Here is a 22,456-nt window from a genome sequence, read left to right as displayed (position 1 = left end):
ACGTTTGTTTTTTTGTGGTATGTGAGGACATTCAACAAAATGCAGTAGGGTTCAACACTGACTTATGAGAACACCAAACAAGTCTTCATAATCTTCAATGTCTGCAAGCACCATCACAGAACCAAGCAAACATTGATAAATAAGCAGAGCGGACCCAGAGATACTCAAACCGACCTTGCTCAAGTTTTGCTCTGCCTTCCAAAGGTGAAAATAGCCATCCAGGGACACTGCACCAAGCTCCTGAGAGAAAAAGTGAGAAGAGATAGCATGTAGGTCCCAATTACAACACAGATTTGTACTGGGGAACACAGGCAATGGTTTGTCTCTGAGGGCTAGGAGGGTGGTGTGGCTGACCTTGTGGTTGTTGTTGAAGGCCAGGGCCCTCACTTTGCAGTTGTACGGGTTAGTGTATTCCTTGGGGATGTCCTCCAGGGCACGGTGTGAGATATGAGAGTAGCAGGGGACCCCCTCCTCATCCTGCTGTCTCATAGCCTGGCTCAGCACCTCTTCGGACACCTCCCACAGTCCCATGGAACCGTCCCGGGACCCTGGGGAGTAGCAGCATATTGATTGGTTGGTGGATTTCATATGGAGACATTATATACATGAAAAACTATCGAGGATGAACAAAAGTTTGAAGTTCTCACGATGGCAATTTGTCACTTCAAATCTAATTTTATTGGTCACATGTGCCGAATACAACAGGTGTAGACTTTACTGTGAAATGCTTGCTTACGAGCTCTTTCCAATGATGCAGAGTAAAAAAGAAAAATAGTAACAAGGAATAAAATACAAAAGAATGAAGCAATAGACAGGGAGTACCAGATCAATGTGCAGGGGTACGAGGTATTTGAGGTAGATACAGTGGAAGTCGTAAGTTTAGATACACCTTAGCCAAATACATTTAAACTCAGTTTTCAGAATTCCTGACATTTAATCAGAGTAAAAATTCCCTGTCTTAGGTCAGTTAGGATCACCACTTTAGTTTATGAATGTGAAATGTCAGAATAATAGGAGAATGATTTAATTCAGATTTAATTTTTCATCACACAGAAGTTTACATACACTCCATTAGTATTTGGTAGCATTGCCTTTAAAATTTTTAACATGGGTCAAACGTTTCGGGTAGCCTTCCACAAGCTTCTCACAATAAGTTGGGTGAAATTTGGCCCATTCCTCCTGACAGAGCTGGTGTAACTGAGTCAGGTTTGTAGGCCTCCTTGCTCGCACACGCTCTATCAGTTCTGCACACAAATGTTCTATAGGATTGGGGTCATGGCTTTGTGATGGCCACTCCAACAACTTTGAAAGTATGCTTGGGGTCATTGCCCATTTGGAAGACCCATTTGCGACCAAACTTTAACTTTCTGACTGATGTCCTGAGATGTTGCTTCAATATATCCACATAATGTTCCTTCCTCATGATGCCATCTATTTTGTGAAGTGCAGCAGTCCCTCCTGCAGCAAAGCACCCCCACAACATGATGCTTCCACCCCCGTGCTTCACGGTTGGGATGCTGTTCTTCGGCTTGCAAGCATCCCCCTTTTCCTCCAAACATAACTATGGTCAATATGGCCAAACAGTTCTATTTTTGTTTCATCAAACCAGAGGACATTTCTTCAAAAAGTACGATCTTTGTCCCCATGTGCAGTTGCAAACCATAGTCTGTCTTTTTCTGACGGTTTTGGAGCAGTGGCTTCTTCCTTGCTGAGCGGCCTTTCAGGTTATGTCGATATAGGGCTCATTTTACTGTGAATATAAATACTTTTGTACCTGTTTCCTCCAGCATCTTCACATGGTCTTTTTTGCTGTTGTTCTGGGATTGATTTGCACTTTTTGCACCATAGTACGTTCATCTCTAGCAGACAGAACACGTCTCCATCCTGAGCGGTATGACGGCTGCGTGGTCCCATGGTGTTAATACTTGTGTCCTATTGTTTGTACAGATGAACGTGGTACCTTCAAGCGTTTGGAAATTGCTCCCAAGGATGAACCAGACTTGTCAAGGTATACAATTTTTGCTTCTGAGGTCTTGGCTGATTTCTTTAGATTTTCCTATGATGTCAAGCAAAGAGCCACTGAGTTTGAAGGTTGGCCTTGAAATACATCCACAGGTACACCTCCAATTGACTCAAATTATGTCAATTAGCCTATCAGAAGCGTCTAAAGCCATGACGATATTTTCTGGAATTTCCCAAGCTGTTTAAAGGCACAGTCAACTTAGTGTATGTAAACTTCTGACCCACTGGAATTGTGATATAGTGAATTATAAGTGAAATAATCTGTCTGTAAACAATTTTTGGAAAAATGACTTGTGTCATGCACGAAGTAGATGTCCTAACCAACTTGCCAAAACTACAGTTTGTTAACCAAAAATTTGTGGAGTGTTTGAAAAACTAGTTTTAATGACTCCAACCTAAGTGTACGTAAACTTCCGACTTCAACTGTATGTAAATAAAAAGGAGGGTTAAGTGACTAGGCACCAGAATAGATAAGCGTAAGAATAAAGAACATAGTAGCAGCAGCATATGATGTGTGTGTGTGTGTGTGTGTGTGTGTGTTTTCACATATGTAGTCTATGTGAATGTGTGTGGGTTTTGTGTGAGTGTCAGTGTCGTGTGTGAGTGAGTATACATTATATATACACAATAGTATGTGGACACCCCTTCAAATTAGTGCATTTGTCAGCCACACCCATCACTGACAGGTCTATAAAATGATACACAAAGCCATGCAATCTCCATGGACAAACATTGGCAGTAGAATGGCCTTACTGAATAGCTCGGAGACTTTCAACGTGGCACAGTCATAGAATGCCACCTCTCCAACAAGTCAGTTCATCAAATTTCTACCCTGCTAGAGCTGCCCCGGTCAACTGTATGTGCTGTTATTGTGAAGTGGAAACCTCTAGGAGAAACAACGGCTCAGCAGCGAATTGATAGGCCACACAAGCTCACAGGACGGGTCCGCCAAGTGCAACATTCACTACTAAGTTCCAAACTGCCTCTGGAAGCAACTTCAGCACAATAACTGTTAGTCGGGAGCTTCATAAAATGGGTTTCCATGGCTGCACACTTGCACACAAGCCTAAGATCACCATGTGCAATGCTAAGTGTTGGCCGAAGTTGTGCATCACGCTTCACCATCTGGCAGTCCGACAGACAAATCTGGGTTTAGCGGATGCCAAGAGAATGCTACTTGCCCGAATGCATAGTGCCAACTGTAAAGTTTGGTGGAGGAGGCATTATGGTCTGGGGCTGCTTTTAATGGTTTGTGCTAGGCCCCTGAGTTCCAGTGAAGGGAAATCTTAACGCTACAGCATACAATGACATTAACGATGATTCTGTGCTTCCAACTTTGTGGCAACAGTTTGGAGAAGGCCCAAACTGGTCCATACAGAAATGGTTTGTCAAGATCGGTGTGGAAGAACTTGACTGGCCTGCACAGAGCCCTGACCTCAACCCCATCAAACACCTTTGGGATGAATTGGAACGCCGACTGGGAGCCAGGCCTAATCGATAACCTAACTAATGCTCTTGTAGCTGAATGGAAGCAAGTCCCCGCAGCAATGTTCCAACATCTAGTGGAAAACCTTCCCAGAGGAGTGGAGGCTGTTATAGCAGCAAAGGGGGGACCAACTCCATATTAATGCCCATTATTTTTGAATTAGATGTTTGACAATCAGGTGTCCACATACTTTTGGTCATGTAGTGTATAGTGTTGTGAGTGTAGACTTACTGCAAGGTAGGGTCAATGCAAATAGTCCATTGAACTATTTAGCAGTCTTTTGGCTTCGGGGAGACAAGCTGTCTCCGAGCCTGTTGGCCCGAGAGCCGATGCTCCGGTAAGGTTTGCCAGACAGTAGCAGAGTGAACAGTCTGTCTTGGGTGGCTGAAGTTCTTGGCAATTTTCCGGGCCTTCCTCTTGACACCGCCTAATATCGAAGTCCTGGATGGCAAGGAACTCGGCCCAGTGATTTGCTTTGAGGTCGAGGGCGGTGCATTTGCCATACCAAGCGGTGATGCAGCCAGTCAGATGCTCTTGATGGTGCAGCTGTAGAACTTTGAGGGTCCGAGGGCCCATGCCTAATTTTTTCAGCCTCCTCGGGGGGGGGGGGGGGGGGGGGGGGAGGCATTGTCGTGCACGCTTCACAACCGTGCGGGTGTGTGTGGACCATGTTAAGTCCTTAGTGATGTGGACGCCAAAGAACATGAAGCTCTCGACCCGCTCCTCTACAGCCCTGAATTTCTCTTGTTGTCCCCAATCAGCTGCAGGGTCTTACTCATGTTGAGGAGAGGTTGTTGTCCTGGCACCACACTTAAGTCTGACTACCTCCCTGTATACTGTTTCATGATCGGTGATCAGGCCTACCACCGCCGTGTCATCAGCAAAGTTGATGGTGTTGGAGTTGTGTGTGGCAACACAGTTGTGGGTGAACAGGGAGTACAGGAGGGGACTAAGCACCCACCTCCTACCCTCACCAACTTGGGCCGGCCCGTCAGGTAGTCCAGGATCCAGTTGCAGAGGGAGGTGTTTAATCCCTGTGTCCCGAGCTTGGTGATGAGGTTGGAGGGGACTATGGTGTTAAATGCTGAGCTTTAGTCTATAAACAGCATTCTCACAAATACTGAACAAAAATATAAACGCAACATGTAAAGTGTTGGTCCCATGTTTTATCTATTTAACAGTCTGATGGCCTTGAAATAGAAGCCGTTTTTCAGTCTCTTGGTCCCAGCTTTGCTATACCTGACTGACCTCGCCTTCTGGATGGTAGCAGGGTGAACAGGCTGTGGCTTGCGTGGCTGAGGTCCTTGATGATCTTCTTGGCCTTCCTGTTACACCGGGTCCAGTAGATGTCGTGGAGGGCAGGCAGTTTGCCACCAGTGATGAGTGGGCAGACCGCACCACCCTCTGGAGAGTTTTGCGGTTGCAGACGGTGCAGTTGCCGTACCAGGTGGTGACAGTCCAATAGGATGCTCTCAATGGTGCATCTGTAAAATTTGTGGGTTTTCGGGGCCAAGACAAATTTCTTCAGCCTTCTTCACCGGGTGGATCATTTCAGATTGTCAGTGATGTGTATGCCAAGGAACTTTTCACCTTCTCCACTGCGGCCCTGTCGAAGTCCACAATCAGCTTTTTCGTTTTGTTGAGGGAGGTTATTTTCCTGGCACCACTCCACCAGGGTCCAGGTCACCAGGTCACCTCCTCCTTGTAGGATGTCTCGTCGTTGTTGGTCATCAGACCTACCACTGTTGTGTCGTCTGCAAACTTGTCGATTGAGTTGGAGGCGTGCGTGGCCATGCAATCATGGGTGAACAGGGAAAACAGTTGAGGGCTGAGCACACACCTTTTTGAGCCCCTTGTGTTGAGGATCAGCATAGTGGAGGTGTTACCTTCACCACCTGGGGGCTGCCCGTGAGGAAGTCCAGGACCCAGCTGCACAGTTGGGGTTCAGACCCAGGGACCCAATGATAAGCTTGGAGGGTACTATGGAGTTGAAGGCTGAGCTGTAGTAAATGAACAGCATTCTTACATAGGCAGTCCTCTTGTCCAGATGGGGTAGAGCAGCTTGCAGTGTGATTGCATCATCCGTGGACCTATTGGGGAGGTACTCAAACTGCAGTGGGCCTAGGGTGTCGGATAAGGTGAAGGTAATATGATCCTTAACTACCCTCTCAAAGCATTTCATGATGAAGTGAGTGCTATGAGGCGATAGTCATTTAGTTCAGTTACCAGGAACAACGGCGGACATCTTGAAGCAAGTGGGGACAGCAGACTGGGATAGGTAGAGATTGAATATCGCCTTAAATACTCCAGCCAGCTGGTCTGCACATGCTCCGAGGACGCAGCTAGGGATGCCAACTGGGCCAGCAGCCTTGCGAAGGTTAACACACTTAAATGTCCTATGCCGGCCACGGAGAACGAGATCTCACAGTCCTCAGGAGCGGCCCGTGTCTCCTGCACTGTGTTATCCTCAGAGGGCAAAGGTGTTTAGCTTGTCCGGGAACAAGAAGTCGGTGTCCGCTACGTGACTGGTTTTCCCTTTGTAATCTGTGATTGTCTGGAGTCCCTGCCACATACATCTTGTGTCTGAGCCGTTGAATTGTGATTCCACTTTGTCTCTATACTGACATTTTTCCTGTGTAATTGCCTGTAAACTATTGCTTTATCCATTCCCTTGTTACTACATTTCTTGACCAAGGATCCAATTTTATTTCATTTGTGTGCGCATGTTCTGGGATTGTCCCCTGGTATTCCATCTGACCCGAAGGCCTTACGAGTGTTAACATGTTTAAAAGTTTTACTCACATTGTGATCTCGCTCTGTGGCCAGTCATTCGGATCAACAGGGGCTTTCATGCAGTACTCTGTGTTGTTTTCCTTGAGGCAAGTGTAAAAGGCATTTCACTCATTTGGGAGTTCTGTGCCACCGGGCATCTCACTGCTGAATTTCTCTTTGTAATCCGTTAAGGTCTTCAAGCCCTGCCACATCCGACAAGTGTCAGAGCCGGTGTAATAGGATACCACCTTACTCCTGTATTTTTCTTTTGCATGTTTGATGTCTTGTCGGAGGTTGTAGCAGGCTTTCTTGTATGCGTCCATGTCTCGTTCTTTGTAAGTGGTAGCTCTAACCTTTAGCTCTAACCTGTTATGCAGGGTTTTTGGTTTGGATACGTTTGTTAAGTCACTGTGGGGGCGATAGTCTCTGCACTTATTGAGGAAGTCTGTGACTGACGTGGTAAACTCCTCCATGCTATCAGATGAATCCCAAAACTTATCCCAGTCTGTACTAGCAAAACAGTCTTTTAGCCTTGCATCTGCTTCATCGGACCACTTCCGTATTGAGCACATTACTGGTACTTCCTGTTTCAGCTTGTGTTTGTAAACAGGAAGCAGAACGATGGCGTTACGGTCTGATTTGCCGAATGGAGTGTGAGGGCTTTCTATGCATTTCTGTGGGTAGAATAAAAGTGGTCTAGTTTTAGCACCCCTAGTGGCGCAGGAGGCATGTTGGTGGAAGTGAGGTAGAACGGTTTTAAGTCACCCCACGTTAAAGTCTCCGCCAACCAGAAATGCTGCCTCGGTGTGTGGTTTCTTGTTTGTTTATGGCCCCATACAGTTTGTTGAGTGATAAAGTGGTGTTGGCTTGTGGATGGATGTAGACAGCCATGATAATTATGGATGAGAACTCTCTTGGTAGATAATAAGGTCTGCAGCTTACCATGAGGTATTCTATAATCAGGTGACTAAAAGCTTGAGTTCCTTCACACTGGAAGCAATTCACCAGTTTTTGTTTATGAAGAGGCACAGCCCTCCCCGCTTAGACTTGTCCGAGGCTGGTGTCATCCAATCGTACCGCTGCATGGAGAAACCACTGAGTTTTATGTTCATAGATTGAGCCAGCCAAGTTTCTGCAAGGCATATAATATTGCAGTTTTTCAAGTCCCTCTGATAGGAGACTCTTGAACGAAGCTCATACATCTTATTCTTGAGTGACTGGACATTTGCCAATAAAATGGGAGTGCCGGTCGATCTTCTCTACGTCTGTCTCACAAGGATGCCAGCCTGTCTACGCCTGTGGCGTTTTGGTAGCCCATGAAGCAAAGGAATAGCGTCCTGTGTGAACAAGGGAACAGCTGAGTCTAAGTTGAAGTCAGATTTGAAGTCAAAATCGAGGATAGTAACTGTCGATGCGATGTCCAAAAGTTCTTGGTGGTCATACGTGATAATAGAATCAACTTTCTGTAGACAAAACGTTAAGATAAACTTTTTTTAATGTCTCTAAATAGCATTTGCGTTGAAAATAGTAAGATGTCAGACTTCATTAAGCGCAATCTGTGCCATTTAAAGGCATAGTGTTGTCAACCAAGTCATTTCTACTGTGTTTCATATACATTTCCACACGGAGATTGGAGTAATAATGTGAAATTGTGAAAATTATGATAATGCCCTTTTAATTTAAGAGCTGTTCGAAAAGACCGCCTGAACCTACAGCCTGCTTTGGTGGGATGGAGTTTAGGCCTTCCATGGTAACATCACCATGCAGTAAATGAGTTATAATTTTCAGTTTTCCCCTGCCCAGTCAGACCACCCCCAGACAATCGTAGCAAAATTCTTGCTTGAGAAATTGCCCTTTGCTAAGAAGCTATTTGTTTATTATTTTTGACCATTTTAATTGAAAACAATCACAGTAAGGTACTTAATTACACAGAAAGTATTTGATATTGAGATAAAAACGGCTGCATTGGGGCCTCCCGGGTGGCGTAGTGGTCTAGGGCACTGCATCGCAGTGCTAGCTGCGCCACCAGAGTCTCTGGGTTCGCGCCCAGGCTCTGTCGCAGCCGGCCGCGACCGGGAGGTCCGTGGGGCGACGCACAATTGGCATAGCGTCGTCCGGGTTAGGGAGGGTTTGGCCGGTAGGGATATCCTTGTCTCATCGCGCTCCAGCGACTCCTGTGGCGGGCCGGGCGCAGTGCGCGCTAACCGAGGGGGCCAGGTGCACGGTGTTTCCTCCGACACATTGGTGCGGCTGGCTTCCGGGTTGGAGGCGCGCTGTGTTAAGAAGCAGTGCGGCTTGGTTGGGTTGTGCTTCGGAAGACGCATGGCTTTCGATCTTCGTCTCTCCCGAGCCCGTACGGGAGTTGTAGCGATGAGACAAGATGGTAATTACTAGCGATTGGATAGCATGAAAATTGTGGAGAAAAGGGGATAAAAAAAATTAAATAAAAACATTTTAACGGCTGCATTGGACCTTTAACACTTACCAGACACCGCCATGCTGTCGCTAATCCACGCAATGGAGAAGATCCAGTCATTATGGCCATCCTGAAAAATAGAGAACCCTCCCATGAAAAATATATATATTTATGTTTTCATTGTATTCCAGGAATTGTATGACAGGGTCCAACATTAACTTTTTTTTCCCTCACTGGTCCGTCAGGCCAGTTGGCCAAAAATCTACTAGCCCGAACAAAATTTCTACTGGGCAAGACATTGGGTGGTTTATAAATACATTCGTTGACATGCTTGTTTCATTCAGCTAGTAATAGGCTACATTTGGTAATTATGGTATATTAAAAAGCTGTGTAATATAATTTAGCAATGTAAGACATTACTCTATTCTTAAATAATTGTTGTATTAATTGGATTAACTTTTGTCTCTAAAGTATGTCATTTTAAAATAGGACGTTTCCCCTTTTAAGACAAGGGCTTTTCAAAAGAGATATCTGGCTAAATTACAGGGTTTTTTCTGGATCAAAAACAGGTTAGGTGGTGGGTGTGGCAATGAGCACGGTTGGACCGTCAAAATTTGAGAACATTTTAGAGAGCCCCATCTTGGCAGTGTCGAGAAATTGTAGCATGTTAAGCCAATTTCCTGCAATTCTACACATTTCTCCATGAAATGTTTGCTGTTTTAAAGCAAATTTCCTGCAATTTTACACATTTGCCTTGCAGCTGAGAGAAAATGTAGTAAATTTCCTGTGAGTCTACATATTTTCCCATGCAGCTGAGAGAAAGTGTTGCCTTTTTAAAACTAGTTTCTGGCAATTCTATGCATTTTGCCAAGTTGTTCTTTTGCTCAAACATAAAATGAATACTGCTAAATTGATTGTTTTTCTAATTTTAAATTCTCCCTGAAAGGCTAACATTTATTTTGGTGATTGCTAGTTCTCAAAGATTATATTATTTAAAAACATAGGTCCATTATCTTTTCGGCATACTTTATATCTGGTTCTAGTCGTTTAAGTTTACACTCAAAGCATTTGTCCATCCAGAAAATTATTATAATATTTTTTTTACACTGTTTGGACGTTGGCCCGGCCAAGGACTACAATGGCAGAAGAATCAATGCAATAGTCTCACCAAGAAGAATGCTAGGTGTCTTTTTTGTAGCTTATTTTTGCAGACTATCAACAGTAACAACTCTTTTCTTTTTGTAAATCTCTTTCCATAAAATAAATAAGCTCAGCGAGTGGATTGATGAGCGCTTTTTATTTTATTTTTTACTCTGGACAGCTTGCGTATGCCGTGTGAATGCATCAATTCATGTAATGCTGAAGAAGGTGACTCGCGAGGAGTGTGGTTGAATAAACAGCCAATCATATTGCTCAAATACAAATAGCATGAGTTTTCCGCATTTAGTCTTCAATGTTTTTCATTGGCAGACTGCGACAGAGCAGGTAAATGTCGAACTGGAACGCCAAAATGCACTGAGAAATTACTGGCCCAATCGGGCCAGTGACTGACAAGATGGACTGCCCCAACATGTTTTTACTGGCCCCGGGCCAGCGGGCCATTGTTAATGTTGGACCCTGTATGATCAGACTTTCTTTTAGACTGTCTCAGCCACCACTCACATCTCCCACGCAGACGGGGTCCAGGGTGGGCAGCCGGTAGACAGCCAGGCTGTTGGGGTTGTCTCCACCCGTGGCCAGCAGAGTGCCTGAGGGGTTAAGCTCGATGGCGTGGATCCCACAGCCTTGCTGATCCAGCCCGGACACTGAGCCACTTCCGAGGAAGGGGGCCCCTATTGTCCCCCCAACACCCCCGGAGCCACCTCCTCGGCCCTGCCGGTCCTTCAGCATGGGGATGCGTGTAATCTGCCCTGTCAGAACATCTGCCACAAATAGCTGTGGATAGGAGGGAAGAAACCTTTCGTTAGAGAAATAACACAAGGTCTGGAATCTTGTCCTTTTTATTCATAATAGGTCAGTTCAAGGTTTTCCGGTTAACAGAAAATGTTTTAAAAGTTTGTCCATTTTGAAAGAAGAAAAAAAAGAGTAAAGTAAAAGAGGGCAGTCTCTCACCGTATTGCACTTGGTTCCACACACCACCTGGCGGTGGTTGAGCCACTGCGAGGCGAACACCTTGTTGAGGCGGCCCAGGGAGAACTCTCGCTCCTTCAGGATGCCCGGGAGGCGGCCGGCAGCAAAGCCCCGCAAGCTACGCTGGAGACGCCACTCATGCTGCTGCTGAGGCCGGATCTCCCGGCCCTGGAGTGCGTACACCACCGAGCGCAGACTACGCCACCACTGCTGGGCGTGCCGGGACGAGGAAGACACGCGTGTCCGCTTGCACGCAGACTGGCACCAGCCCACCTGACAGAGGAGAGAAAAAGATAAAAAGGTTAACAAGGCTTAAATGAGACGAACAGCACCATGTAAATCAAGTACAGTAGCTAGATTTCCATCCAATTGGCGACAGATTTTTATCCACATTTCTCCCCCACCAGTGGTATGTTTCCACCAAATGGACTTGTTGCGGATTAAAATCAGTGCGAACGCTAGCGAACTGTTTCGGGTGGCAAGAATGCGGACGCCTTAAGATTAAGTTTTTTTGAAAACGGAGGAGACTGATTAGTTTGCATTACTTCAGAGAATACAAACATCTTCCATAGTGAGCAAGAGACCGAGAGTGGAGGGGCACAGTATAGGCAGGTCGGCCACCATGCAGACAGTCAGACCTGTGCACTAGGCCTATCTATCGGCAATCAAAAACATAAATCCCAATGTCTTGGCTTGTGATGTCTAGAAACTTCAGTAAAGCAGAACGTTTCATCAATGAATAGGTTAGGATATTGAGATGAGCGAGATGCAACACTTATCTGCGCATGTGCATGGATTCAATTCAAGCTGTTCAGTGTGGTACCCAGGGTACCAAAACAGCGGAGAAGTTGTGGAAATTGACCCACTATTACTTTCTGAATCTATGTTTAAAAATATATAAAAACAATTCGGATACAGATTAAGGATCCCGATTCAGTTTGTAAAAAAAAAATGTTTTATTGCTTTCACACCCCTACTGGGAACTCTGAAATAAACAAGCTCCGACTGGGAAAAATATTTTTGAAATGGTCTTCCAACTAGGAATTACAAATCGGAAACTTGGCATGATCCTAGAGCCGAGGTCACGATTTTTCCCAGTCTGAGCTCGTTTTCTTCAGAGTTCGCAGATGTCTTGAACACACCAATAGGCCCTAGCTCAGCTGTCAGAAGACAATCAGGGAAGTGGAAGAAATTAGGCTCCAGCCTAGGTTAGGTTCATTTTTAATATAAAGATATCAACTTAATGCGGTACATTTACCCTCTGCACCTTCTCGCGTAAAAAAAAAAAACGGAACCCTATCTCTCTGCCCAGTCTTAATCCCTCCTTACAATCATGGCCCCCTCCCTCCCGCTGCACTCTCTCCCTTCCATGCACAGTACACTCATCCCCTTGAGGCTATGGTCATCACTCCCAGCCCACTGACCCAGATACAAGGAGCCAACTAGGTCAGGATCTAAGCACACACACACCGTCAGAGACACATTATAAAAAAAGCAGGATCCGTACACACACACACACCGATATTGTTTTAAAAAAGCCATTAAATAAATTGTTGCAGGCCAAATTCTCCGGGAGAAGAAAAAATAAAATCCATTGCAAAATAATGCTTTTTTTATTAATTCATGGAAATACCAGTTGATGTGCTCCAACTTCAAAGGCAATTATATTTCATAAGCTAATAAATCCCCAAGCTGCCTGGAAATTAGTGCAGGGTGTGTGTTTCTATTTTTACTGACGCAAAATACTTAAATTGGTGACGCTTGTTTTGATTTTCCCCGTTTCCAGTGTGTCCGCTGAGAGGGGATTCTTTCTCCAAAACAGAGTAAAGACGGCCTCAAGATCACGCCTTCTTGAGGACAAAGTAACGAGGCTGATATGCATCGCAAGCAGCTCCAAGGAGTTGGACAGTTTTGACTTCCCAACAGTAGCAGCCACTTTGAGACGGCCAAGGTCCGCCGCAAACGCTAGTAAATTAGAGGCAAATTGTGTTCGTCGGGCTCGGTCCTAGCAGTTCTGCTGCCGCCCTAGGCAATATCCACATATGCCGCCCGGGTGTCATGTACCCAATAAACAACATTTACTATAATCATCCAGTAGAACTGTAAAAAGAAAAAAAGAGTGCGATATCATCTGAGCTTTGGAAACAAGTGCTTTTATAAATGCATGGCGAGGGCCTCGTTTCACAGGAGCAATGTAAAAAAATCTCTCTCTCTCTTAATGAACCAGCCTTAATGAATTTTGTTTATTTACATATCGAATTTGACTGTCCAACATCAGTTTTACCAGTTCTTTATTTTGTGGATGCCTAAAGTGGCCTTATTCCGCTGCTGTGGTGCTGAATCACAGCGGGAATGGGGTGTGGGGAGGCCTGCCCTGGTGTTCGTAGACAGGCATGTTTTGTGATTATTTTAGGCCTAATTAAAATGTTCATGCCTAGGCTAAATTAAAGTTAGAGGCCTAGGTTGTATTTGAAAAGAGCTGTGTTTTATTTGTTAAAAATGTTCATACAAATAGCCTATAGGACAAGAGTTCACAAATATACAAATATATTTTGAAGTTACTGTGTAGGCGACTTGCTCTTCTGGGTTAAATGTTTCTTTAAAAAAAAAATAGATATTCATTTATGATTTATAGCAGGGATGAAGGCACAACTTTTCAATACAACCTGTCATGTTTGTATAGATCATTCTACTTTATTATTACAACTTAAGGCTAATTTCTATTCTGTTAAAATGAATTACAATAATCTAAATGTGATTTTGAGCACCGTGAGTGGACGCCCTAATGCTTTATGCACCCAATGTATATGCATGTCCGGTAAATTACAACAAAAAAAGTGTCTCAAAAGCTAGAGGAAAATGTTACGATGTGACAGGGTCCCAAAAGACAGACAGCAAATGACACTGCACTCCATTTCAAATTTACAACGTTTTAGGAATTTCATTCCAGCTCATTAATGACAGATGTTTAATTTCAAATATTAAATGTTATTATCAATCACTTGAGTAACAGAATAAACAAACAAGAACTCAAACTCAATTCCAAAAGTTTTTTTTATAAGCTCATGGCTTTGTATTCTCTCTTACCCTTTAATCTGCCAGCACAGGCTCTGTACCAAGTTGTCCACAAAAGGACCCAGGGTGTGGACAACTTGACCTGCAGCCACCCAAACCGTGTCTTCCTTGGCTGGCAAGATGTATTTAGGGGCGGCAGGTAGCCTAGTGGTTAGTGTTAAACCAGTAACCGAAAGGTTGCTGGACCAAATCCCCAAGCAGACAACGTAAAAATCTGTCGTCCTGGCCCTGAACAAGGCAGTTAACCCAATGTTCCCTGGTAGGCCATCATTGTAAATAAGAATTTGTTCCTATATATATATATTTAACTTTTTTTTTTACACAAATCCTGTGTGGTTGGTTTCCCCTCAAGAACTGCATTTCAACAGCATCAGAGTCAGTTTTTATCTGTTACCAGTCCCACAAACTGCCTGTACTGTATATACACACAGAGTATACCACAATCCATGTCTCAAGGCTTAAAAATCCTTCTTTAACCTTTCTCCCCTTCGTTAATATACACTGATTTGAAGTCCATTTAATTAACAAGTTACATCAATAAGGGATCAAGGCTTACCCCTGGTCAGTGTGTCATGAAAATAGCTGGTGTTAATGTTTTGTAGACTCAGTGTGTACCTCTAGACTAACCCTAGACCCAGGGATTGATACACCCATTTCATTCCCTTGTTTATTTGAGCTAGCTGGACTCATTCCTCACTCATCCCTAATCATCTCTACTGTATATTTACATATGTCAATATGTTGATGTCTTTCCTACTGTATGAAGGGTTAAACTTTGTTTTCATTACGTGAAATGGTCAAAAAAAATAAGTTTCATTTCATTATAACCTACCAGTGGCACAGGGTTTGCACTTTCGTAGACATTTGTTAGATTGTAAATCACCTCAGACTTGACAACTGCAGTTCACAAGCACTGGCAGGGCAGAATACACCGATACAGACCAATATTGTCACTGGGGGTACCCGTACTTACTCAAGGAAGTAAACAAACTCCTCCTGACCGGTGAACATGTATGGATTTTTAAGACCTTAATAATGTTTATGAAATTAAGAACTTTACTATTCCATGCAATGCTCCAGTTATCAGAACGCATGATTGCAGTTCATATGAGAACGTGAGTACACCCGAAATAGATCACACACACAGATAAAAAAAATGGCCTGTTAACACTTCGGTGGCAGCAGGAAGGGCATGAACATTTTATCATGACCATGTTACGTAGTGATGCTGACTAATGATTACTGACAAAGAAAAGTGATATATAATTGGTTTCCTAAGTCCTTGATGAAAGTTAGGTTTGCATAGAAAGTCTGCATACAAGCATACTTGAAATGTGTCCACAATAATGACCTTTAATCAAAAACTTTACGGATGTGACACTGCCTGTCCAAGTCAGCATTCTATCTTCACTAGATTGTAGAATTCTATACTAGCACTCAATGGACAAACATTTGTTTGATATTGTGTCATTAACCTTCCGACTTGGTCAGAAACACAGGGGGACAGATGTGAGTACCAAAACAAGTTGTGAGCCATTGCCAAAAGCTATGAAATCTGGTTGACTGAATACTTTGAAAGACTTTGTAGTAACAATAACATTCAATTTGGCAAATATAAAGGCCAAATGTAGTCATTACCTCAAAACACACACAATTCAAGGCAAATATGAAAGTAGTTTAATTAGGAAATTAGCTATTTTCATGCTTAGGTTGACCTTAATATGGAATTGCTCATGTGTGTGTATCTGTTTGCTAGTCAGCTAAATTAGCTAGCTAGCTTTCACTTACCAGTAGACAGAGCTGGCTTTCATGATTATTACCCAGTGTCCAGCATGCTGCTAGCACTGGTTGTGCTGAGAAGTCTGAAATATGGTCCAACTAGCAAAATGTTGCACTAGGAAGATATTCTCAATCCCTTGCTGAATGAAAATCTCCCACAATTCCAGTTCATTCAGAAGCTCAAGCTAGCAACATCAAAGCAAAATTAATGACAGACCCACCAGTGTTTCCAACTCTACACAAATGCATATCGTCAGCTGTCACACAGACAGACAACCAGGAATCAATATTATTAACTGTTACGATATGCATTTGTCAGCTAAATTACACATTTATTCTATATCACTCAACTCTCATTTATGAGTCTTGTTTGTATTGAGAGGGATATAGCTTGGGATAAAGTTGTATTGTTGATGTGTTGCTGTAGTTGTGTAAGGATCAGAGGGACAGATAAAGTGTGCGAGACAAATTATCAACAGGCATATGCGTCATAATTACCTGGTGAAATTTGACCTGCAATATGTAAACAAAGCTGCTGTACTTATCATTCATAAAACCTTAATGTGTATCACTTTGAGGTGATCCAAATGGCAAATTCATCTTTCATCTATATATATACACACACACATACACAGTACCAGTCAAAATTTGACACACCTACTAATTCCAGGGTTTCTCATTAATTTTACTATTTTCTACGTTGTAGAATATTAGTGAAGACATCAAACCTATGAAATAACACATATGGCATCAGGTAATAACCAAAAAAGTGTTAAACAAATTAAAATATATTTTCGATTCTTCAAACTTTGCCTTGATGACAGCTTTGCACACTCTTGGCATTCTTTCAACCAGCTTCATGAGGTAGTCACCTGGAATGCATTTCAATTAACAGGTGTGCCTTGTTAAAAGTTATTTTGTGTAATATATTTCCTTCTTAATGCGTTAGAGCCAATCAGTTGTGTTGTGACAAGGTAGGAGTGGTATACAGAAGATGGTATTTTATCAAATAGGCTTTGTCCATATTATGGTATGAGCAGCTCAAATAAGCAGAGAAAACGACAGTCCATCATTACATTAAGACATGAAGGTCAGTCAATGCAGAACATTTGAAAGTTTCTTCAAGTGCAGTCGCAAAAACCATCAAGGGCTATGAAACTTGTAATTGCGATAGACATTTCTGCAAAAAAATATATATATATTTTTTTAACTATAAACCATTTTTTCCCGCTTTGTCATTATGTGCTATTGTGTGTAGATTGATAAGGGGGGACGATTGAATCCATGTTAGAATAAAGCTGTAATGTAGCAAAATGTGGATAAAGTCAAGCGGTCTGAATACTTTCAGAATGCACTGTAGATAGATATATCTATATATATATACACACATTCACGTAATGTGAACACCCCGTCAACAAGTCAGTTCGTCAAATTTCTGCCCTGCCAGAGCTGCTCCGGCCAACTGTAAGTGCTGTTATTGTGAAGTGGAAAAATCTAGGTGCAACAATGGCTCAGCCGCGAAGTGGTTGGCCACACAAGCTCACAGAACGGGACCACCAAATGCTTAAGTGAGTATTGTGTAAAAATTGTCTGTCCTCGGTACCAACACTCACTACAGAGTTCCTAACTGCCTCTGGAAGCAACGCCAGCACAATAACTGTTCGTCGGGAGCTTCATAAAATGGGTTTCCATGGCGGAGCAGCCACACACATGCTAAGATCACCATGTACAATACCGAGTGTCAGCGATGGTGGTGTAAAGTTCACCACAATTGTACCCTGGAGCAGTGGAAATGCATTCTCTGGAGTGATGAATCACACTCCACCATCTGGCAGTCCGATGGACAAATCTGGGTTTGGCGGATGCCAGGAACACACTACCTTCCCCCAATGCATAGTGCCAACTGTAAAGTTTGGTGGAGGAGGAATAATGGTCTGAGGCTGTTTTTCATGGTTTGTTCTAGGCCCCGTAGTTCCAGTGAAGGGAAATCTTAAAGTTACAGCATACAATGACAGTCTAGATGACTCTGCGCCTCCAACTTTATGGAAACAGTTTGGGGAAAGGCCCTTTCCTGTTTCAGCATGACCATGCCACAGTGCACAAAGTGAGGTTCATACAGAATTGGTTTGTCAAGATCAGTGTGGAAGAAGATGACTGGCCTGTAGAGAGCCCTGAACTCAACCCAATCAAACCCCTTTGGGATGAATTGGACGACAAATGCGAGCCAGGCCTAATATCAGTACCCGACCTCACTAACGCTCGTGACTAAATGGAAGCAAGTCCCCGCAGCAATGTTCTAACATCTAATGGAAAGCCTTCTACCAACTCCCATGATTTTGGAATGTGATGTTCGATGAGCAGGTGTCCACATACTTTTGGTCATGTAGTGTATATTAAACCAGACCAAAAAAAAGTGACATTTTATTTGGAACTTACTCAGTGGCTTTAAAGGGCGAATTGGCTCTGGAAGCCAAAACAGCCAAATACTCCATCTAAATGTGAATCGATTCTTAATTGCAGTACGGTTCTAGAAACATAAATCCCTCTACTCTAATATGACAAAATACTTTCACAAATACAAAATACACACTTAGGGTAGGTACACTGTTTTAACAGTTATTTCAATGACAACGTTTGTGGCCTCAGTCTCCGGTTACACACAGGTGTTCGGAGACGCTGATAGCTTATTAGCACAAGTAGTCCACTGTCGCCAGGAACAATTTAACCTTTTGTTTTTTGACAATAATTTCTTGTCGCTATGTAAGATAAGTTCCTCGTGCTTCGAAAACCGCACCACAAGCGATGTGTGTTAATGTTCAGAGAGCACCGCGGCCCTTAAAGCTGCAATATGTAATTTTTCAGGCGACCTGACCAAATTAACATAGAAATAAGTTCTACACCTGTCACACATTGAAAGAAAGTCTAAGAAGCGGTAGATCTATTCTATGTGCACTATTTCTATGCTTCCAGTTCTTAAGTTTAGATTTTGCGTCTTGTACTTTCAGTTTTGTACACCCGCTTCAAAACAGCTGAAAATACAATAGTATTGGATATGGAGAAGATGGTACAATGATTCCCTACACTAGAGGTCGACCGATTAATTGGAATGGCCGATTAATTAGGGCCGATTTCAAGTTTTCATAACAATCGGAAATCGGTATTTTTGGACGGCGTTTTTTTTTTACACCTTTATTTAACGAGGCAAGTCAGTTAAGAACACGTTCTTATTTTCAATGGCGGCCTAGGAACGGTGGGTTAACTGCCTTGTTCAGGGGCAGAAAGACAGATTTGTACCTTGTCAGCTCAGGGATTCAATCTTGCAACCTTACGGTTAACTAGTCCAGCGCTCTAACCACCAGCCTCACGAGGAGTCTGCCTGTTACGCCAATGCAGTAAGAAACCAAGGTAAGTTGCTAGCTAGCATTAAACTTATCTTATAAAAAACAATCAATCAATCATAATCACTAGTTATAACTACACATGGTTGATGATATTACTAGTTTATCTAGCTTGTCCTGAGTTGCATATCATCGATGAGGTGCGCATTCGCGAAAAAGGACTGTCGTTGCTCCAACGTGTACCTAACCATAAACATCAATGCCTTTCTTAAAATCAATACACATTACTATATATGTTTTAAACCTGCATATTTAGCTAAAAGAAATCCAGGTTATCAGGCAATATTAACCAGGCGAAATTGTGTCACTTCTCTTGCGTTCATTGCACGCAGAGTCAGGGTATGTGCAACAGTTTGGGCCGCCTGGCTCATTGCGAACTAATTTGCCAGAATTTTACGTAATTATGACATAACATTGAAGTTTGTGCAATGTGTGCAATGTAACAGGAATATTTAGACTTATGGATGCCACCCGTTAGATAAAATACGGAACGGTTCCGTATTTCACTGAAAAAATAAACGTTTTGCTTTCAAGATGATAGTTTCCAGATTTGACAATATTAATGACCTAAGGCTGCTATTTCTGTGTGTTATGTTATAATTAAGTCTATGATTTGATAGAGCAGTCTGACTGAGTGATGGTAGGCACCAGCAGACTCGTAAGCATTCATTCAAACTGTACTTTCGTGCGTTTTGCCAGCAGCTCTTCGCAATGCTTCAAGCATTGAGCTGTTTATGACTTCAAGCCTATCAACTCCCGAGATTAGGCTGGTGTAACCGATGTGAAATGGCTAGCTAGATAGCGGGGTGCGCGCTAATAACGTTTCAAACGTCACTCGCTCTGAGACTTGGAGTAGTTGTTCCCCTTGCTCTGCATGGGTAACGCTGATTCGAGGGTGTCTGTTGTCGATGTGTTCCTGTTTCGAGCCCAGGTAGCGGCGAGGAGAGGGAAGCTATACTGTTACACTGGCAATACTAAAGTGCCTATAAGAACATCCAATAGTCAAAGGTATATGAAATACAAATGGTATAGAGAGAAATAGTCCTATAATACCTATAATAACTACAACCTAAAACATCTTGCCTAAGAATATTGAAGACTCATGTTAAAAGGAACCACCAGCTTTCATCTGTTCTCATGTTCTGAGCAAGGAACTTAAACGTTAGCTTTCTTACATGGCACATATTGCACTTTTACTTTCTTCTCCAACACTTTGTTTTTGCATTATTTAAACCAAATTGAACATGTTTCATTATTTATTTGAGGCTAAATTGATTATATTGATGTATTATATTAAGTAAAAATAAGTGTTCATTCAGTATTGTTGTAATTGTCATTATTACAAATAAATTAAAATTGGCCGATTAATCGGTATCGTTTTCTTTTGGGCCCTCCAATAATCGGTATGGGCGTTGAAAAATCATAATCGGTCGACCTCTACCCTACACTAGCTTGTTTTGTCACCAACTGAAATTAGAATTTTAGCAACCAGGATATTTCTGCATAGTGCAGCTTTAACAAAACCCACCCCCTACAAAAGATGCCTTCCTCCAATGACTTACTTGTGTAATGTAATGGAACCAAGTCATGATCAAGGGCTGGAAAATACTCTCCCTCTGGATAGAAACTTGTTGCAGGTTTAGAAAAATCACTGTTTTCATTACTTTTAATTCTACCCCGTGATGTCACAGAGAAGCATATTTTTTAGCACTTTATATTTTTATGAAACTGGCAGTGTGCTGGAGATGATGAAAAGGACGTTTAAAAGTGTCCGAATTGTCCTTTAACATTGCCTTCCTAATAATAATAATAATACCTAACAACCTAGTCCAGTCTAAAATAATATAAGTTAGCTAACTAACTACAATAATTCCTATTATTTTACACTACTCTCAGATTTACTCTGGTATATCTCTATTGAATGACATGAAATCATATTTTTTCACCGTCCCCTACAACCCAATAGTTCATCCAATGCATAATTGCCTAATGTGGTACTGGTAGGCCTAACGCTAGGCTTAACCAACACGTCACAAGTATAGCTAAATGTATTGTTATAAACAGTTAGTTAACAAGTTAGGGAAACTGTCAATGTAATAAAATAAAAAACAAAGAGGAACAGTCAAAGGAAATCATGAAATAGATACGCGAACTAACGTTAGCTAACTAGCCAGTGTGTGCTAGCTAGCTGTTACATTATTGGCTAACAAGCTAATTTAGCAACACAGATTGAGTTCCGGTAGCTACCTAGCTGTCTATGAAGCTACAGTTATTTTATTACATTTACAAAAACAAATTGTGCATTTTAGCTGCGTGGCATGATCAATCAAGCTAGCTAACTTCCAACCTGTTAGCTAACATTGCTAAGTCAAACATTCAAAACAAAATGGTAACATTAGCTGGTTTGCCTGAATCGCCACTGTTTCCGCCTACCTGTTGTTGGTCCTTGGACTCCCCTGCCTTCCTTTTCCTGTTAACTGTTTTTCTCGCCATAATCTGACACACACAAGTCCCTCACCCACATGGAGGGTAATAATGACGCTAGGTACTGGGTCATATAATGGCGATTAGCTATTTTGTTGTCTGGCTCTGACCGTAACAGCATGCGGCGGGGAAGGAATATCACATAGGGTGATGTTGATTAGCTAACGTTGGTTTCCCCTCCGGCTTCCAAAACTAAAACTATAGCTACGCGCGTAGGTTAGCTTTTAACCTAAGAAAATGTGCTTAAGTGGAGGCTAAATGTAAGGCTCTCCTCCATCTCTTTTTATATATTTTCTCCACCCTTCTCTTTCTTTACAAATCGCGTCACCAACCGTAACAACATTGTGCTGCACGCAACCGCAGTACAATTCAACAGCAACAAAAACGTCGAACGTGCACATACGCTGAAGCGTGCGCGTTCATGAACCATTTGTAATTGACGTCATACTTACGCTCCTCAGGTTTGAGGAGTTAGCGAGGTAACTGGTCAACTCTTAGTTCGACTCAACTCAGGATAACCGCTCATTATATTGAAAACATTGACGATTTTGTCATTTTTAAATTTAATTTAACCTTGTTATCTAGACAAGTCAGTTAAGAACAACTTCTTGTTTACAATGACAGCCTACCAAAAGGCCTCCTGCGGGTTAGAGCTGGGATTAAAAATGTAGGACAAAACACACAACACGACAAGAGAGACACAAGATTCTCTCTGATGAAACCAATATTGAACTTTTTGGCCTGAATGCCAAGCGTCATGTCTGGATGAAACCTGGCACCATCCCTACAGTGAAGCATGGTGGTGGCAGCATCATGCTGTGAGGATGTTTTTCAGCGGCAGGGACTGAGAGACAAGTCAGGATTAAGGAAAAGATGAACGGAGCAAAGTACAGA

The 22,456-nt window shown here is 42.7% G+C and overlaps 1 protein-coding gene across 2 annotated transcripts in view; it reads right to left on the bottom strand.

Annotated features, from left to right (window-relative positions):
- Positions 1-21,917, bottom strand: part of LOC129841969 (DDB1- and CUL4-associated factor 12-like) — a 32,048-nt gene extending 10,131 nt beyond the window's left edge. The window contains exons 1-6 of one of the 2 annotated variants that reach the window (XM_055910344.1): positions 21,512-21,917; positions 10,809-11,099; positions 10,359-10,631; positions 8,766-8,826; positions 355-548; positions 175-240 (exon numbers count right to left, since the gene is read on the bottom strand). In XM_055910344.1, the coding sequence (XP_055766319.1) occupies positions 175-240; positions 355-548; positions 8,766-8,826; positions 10,359-10,631; positions 10,809-11,099; positions 21,512-21,571 (945 nt within the window). In that variant the 5' untranslated portion in view covers positions 21,572-21,917. The remainder of the gene's footprint in view (positions 1-174; positions 241-354; positions 549-8,765; positions 8,827-10,358; positions 10,632-10,808; positions 11,100-21,511) is intronic. The other variant, XM_055910336.1, reaches the window with a different exon arrangement.
- Positions 21,918-22,456: the final 539 nt, after the last annotated feature.

This window comes from Salvelinus fontinalis, chromosome 3 (assembly GCF_029448725.1).
Source record: "Salvelinus fontinalis isolate EN_2023a chromosome 3, ASM2944872v1, whole genome shotgun sequence".
In the NCBI taxonomy this organism is placed as follows: Eukaryota; Metazoa; Chordata; class Actinopteri; order Salmoniformes; family Salmonidae; genus Salvelinus; species Salvelinus fontinalis.
Note: the sequence above shows the minus strand (reverse complement) of the source record. Positions and strands in the feature narration are given on the sequence as shown.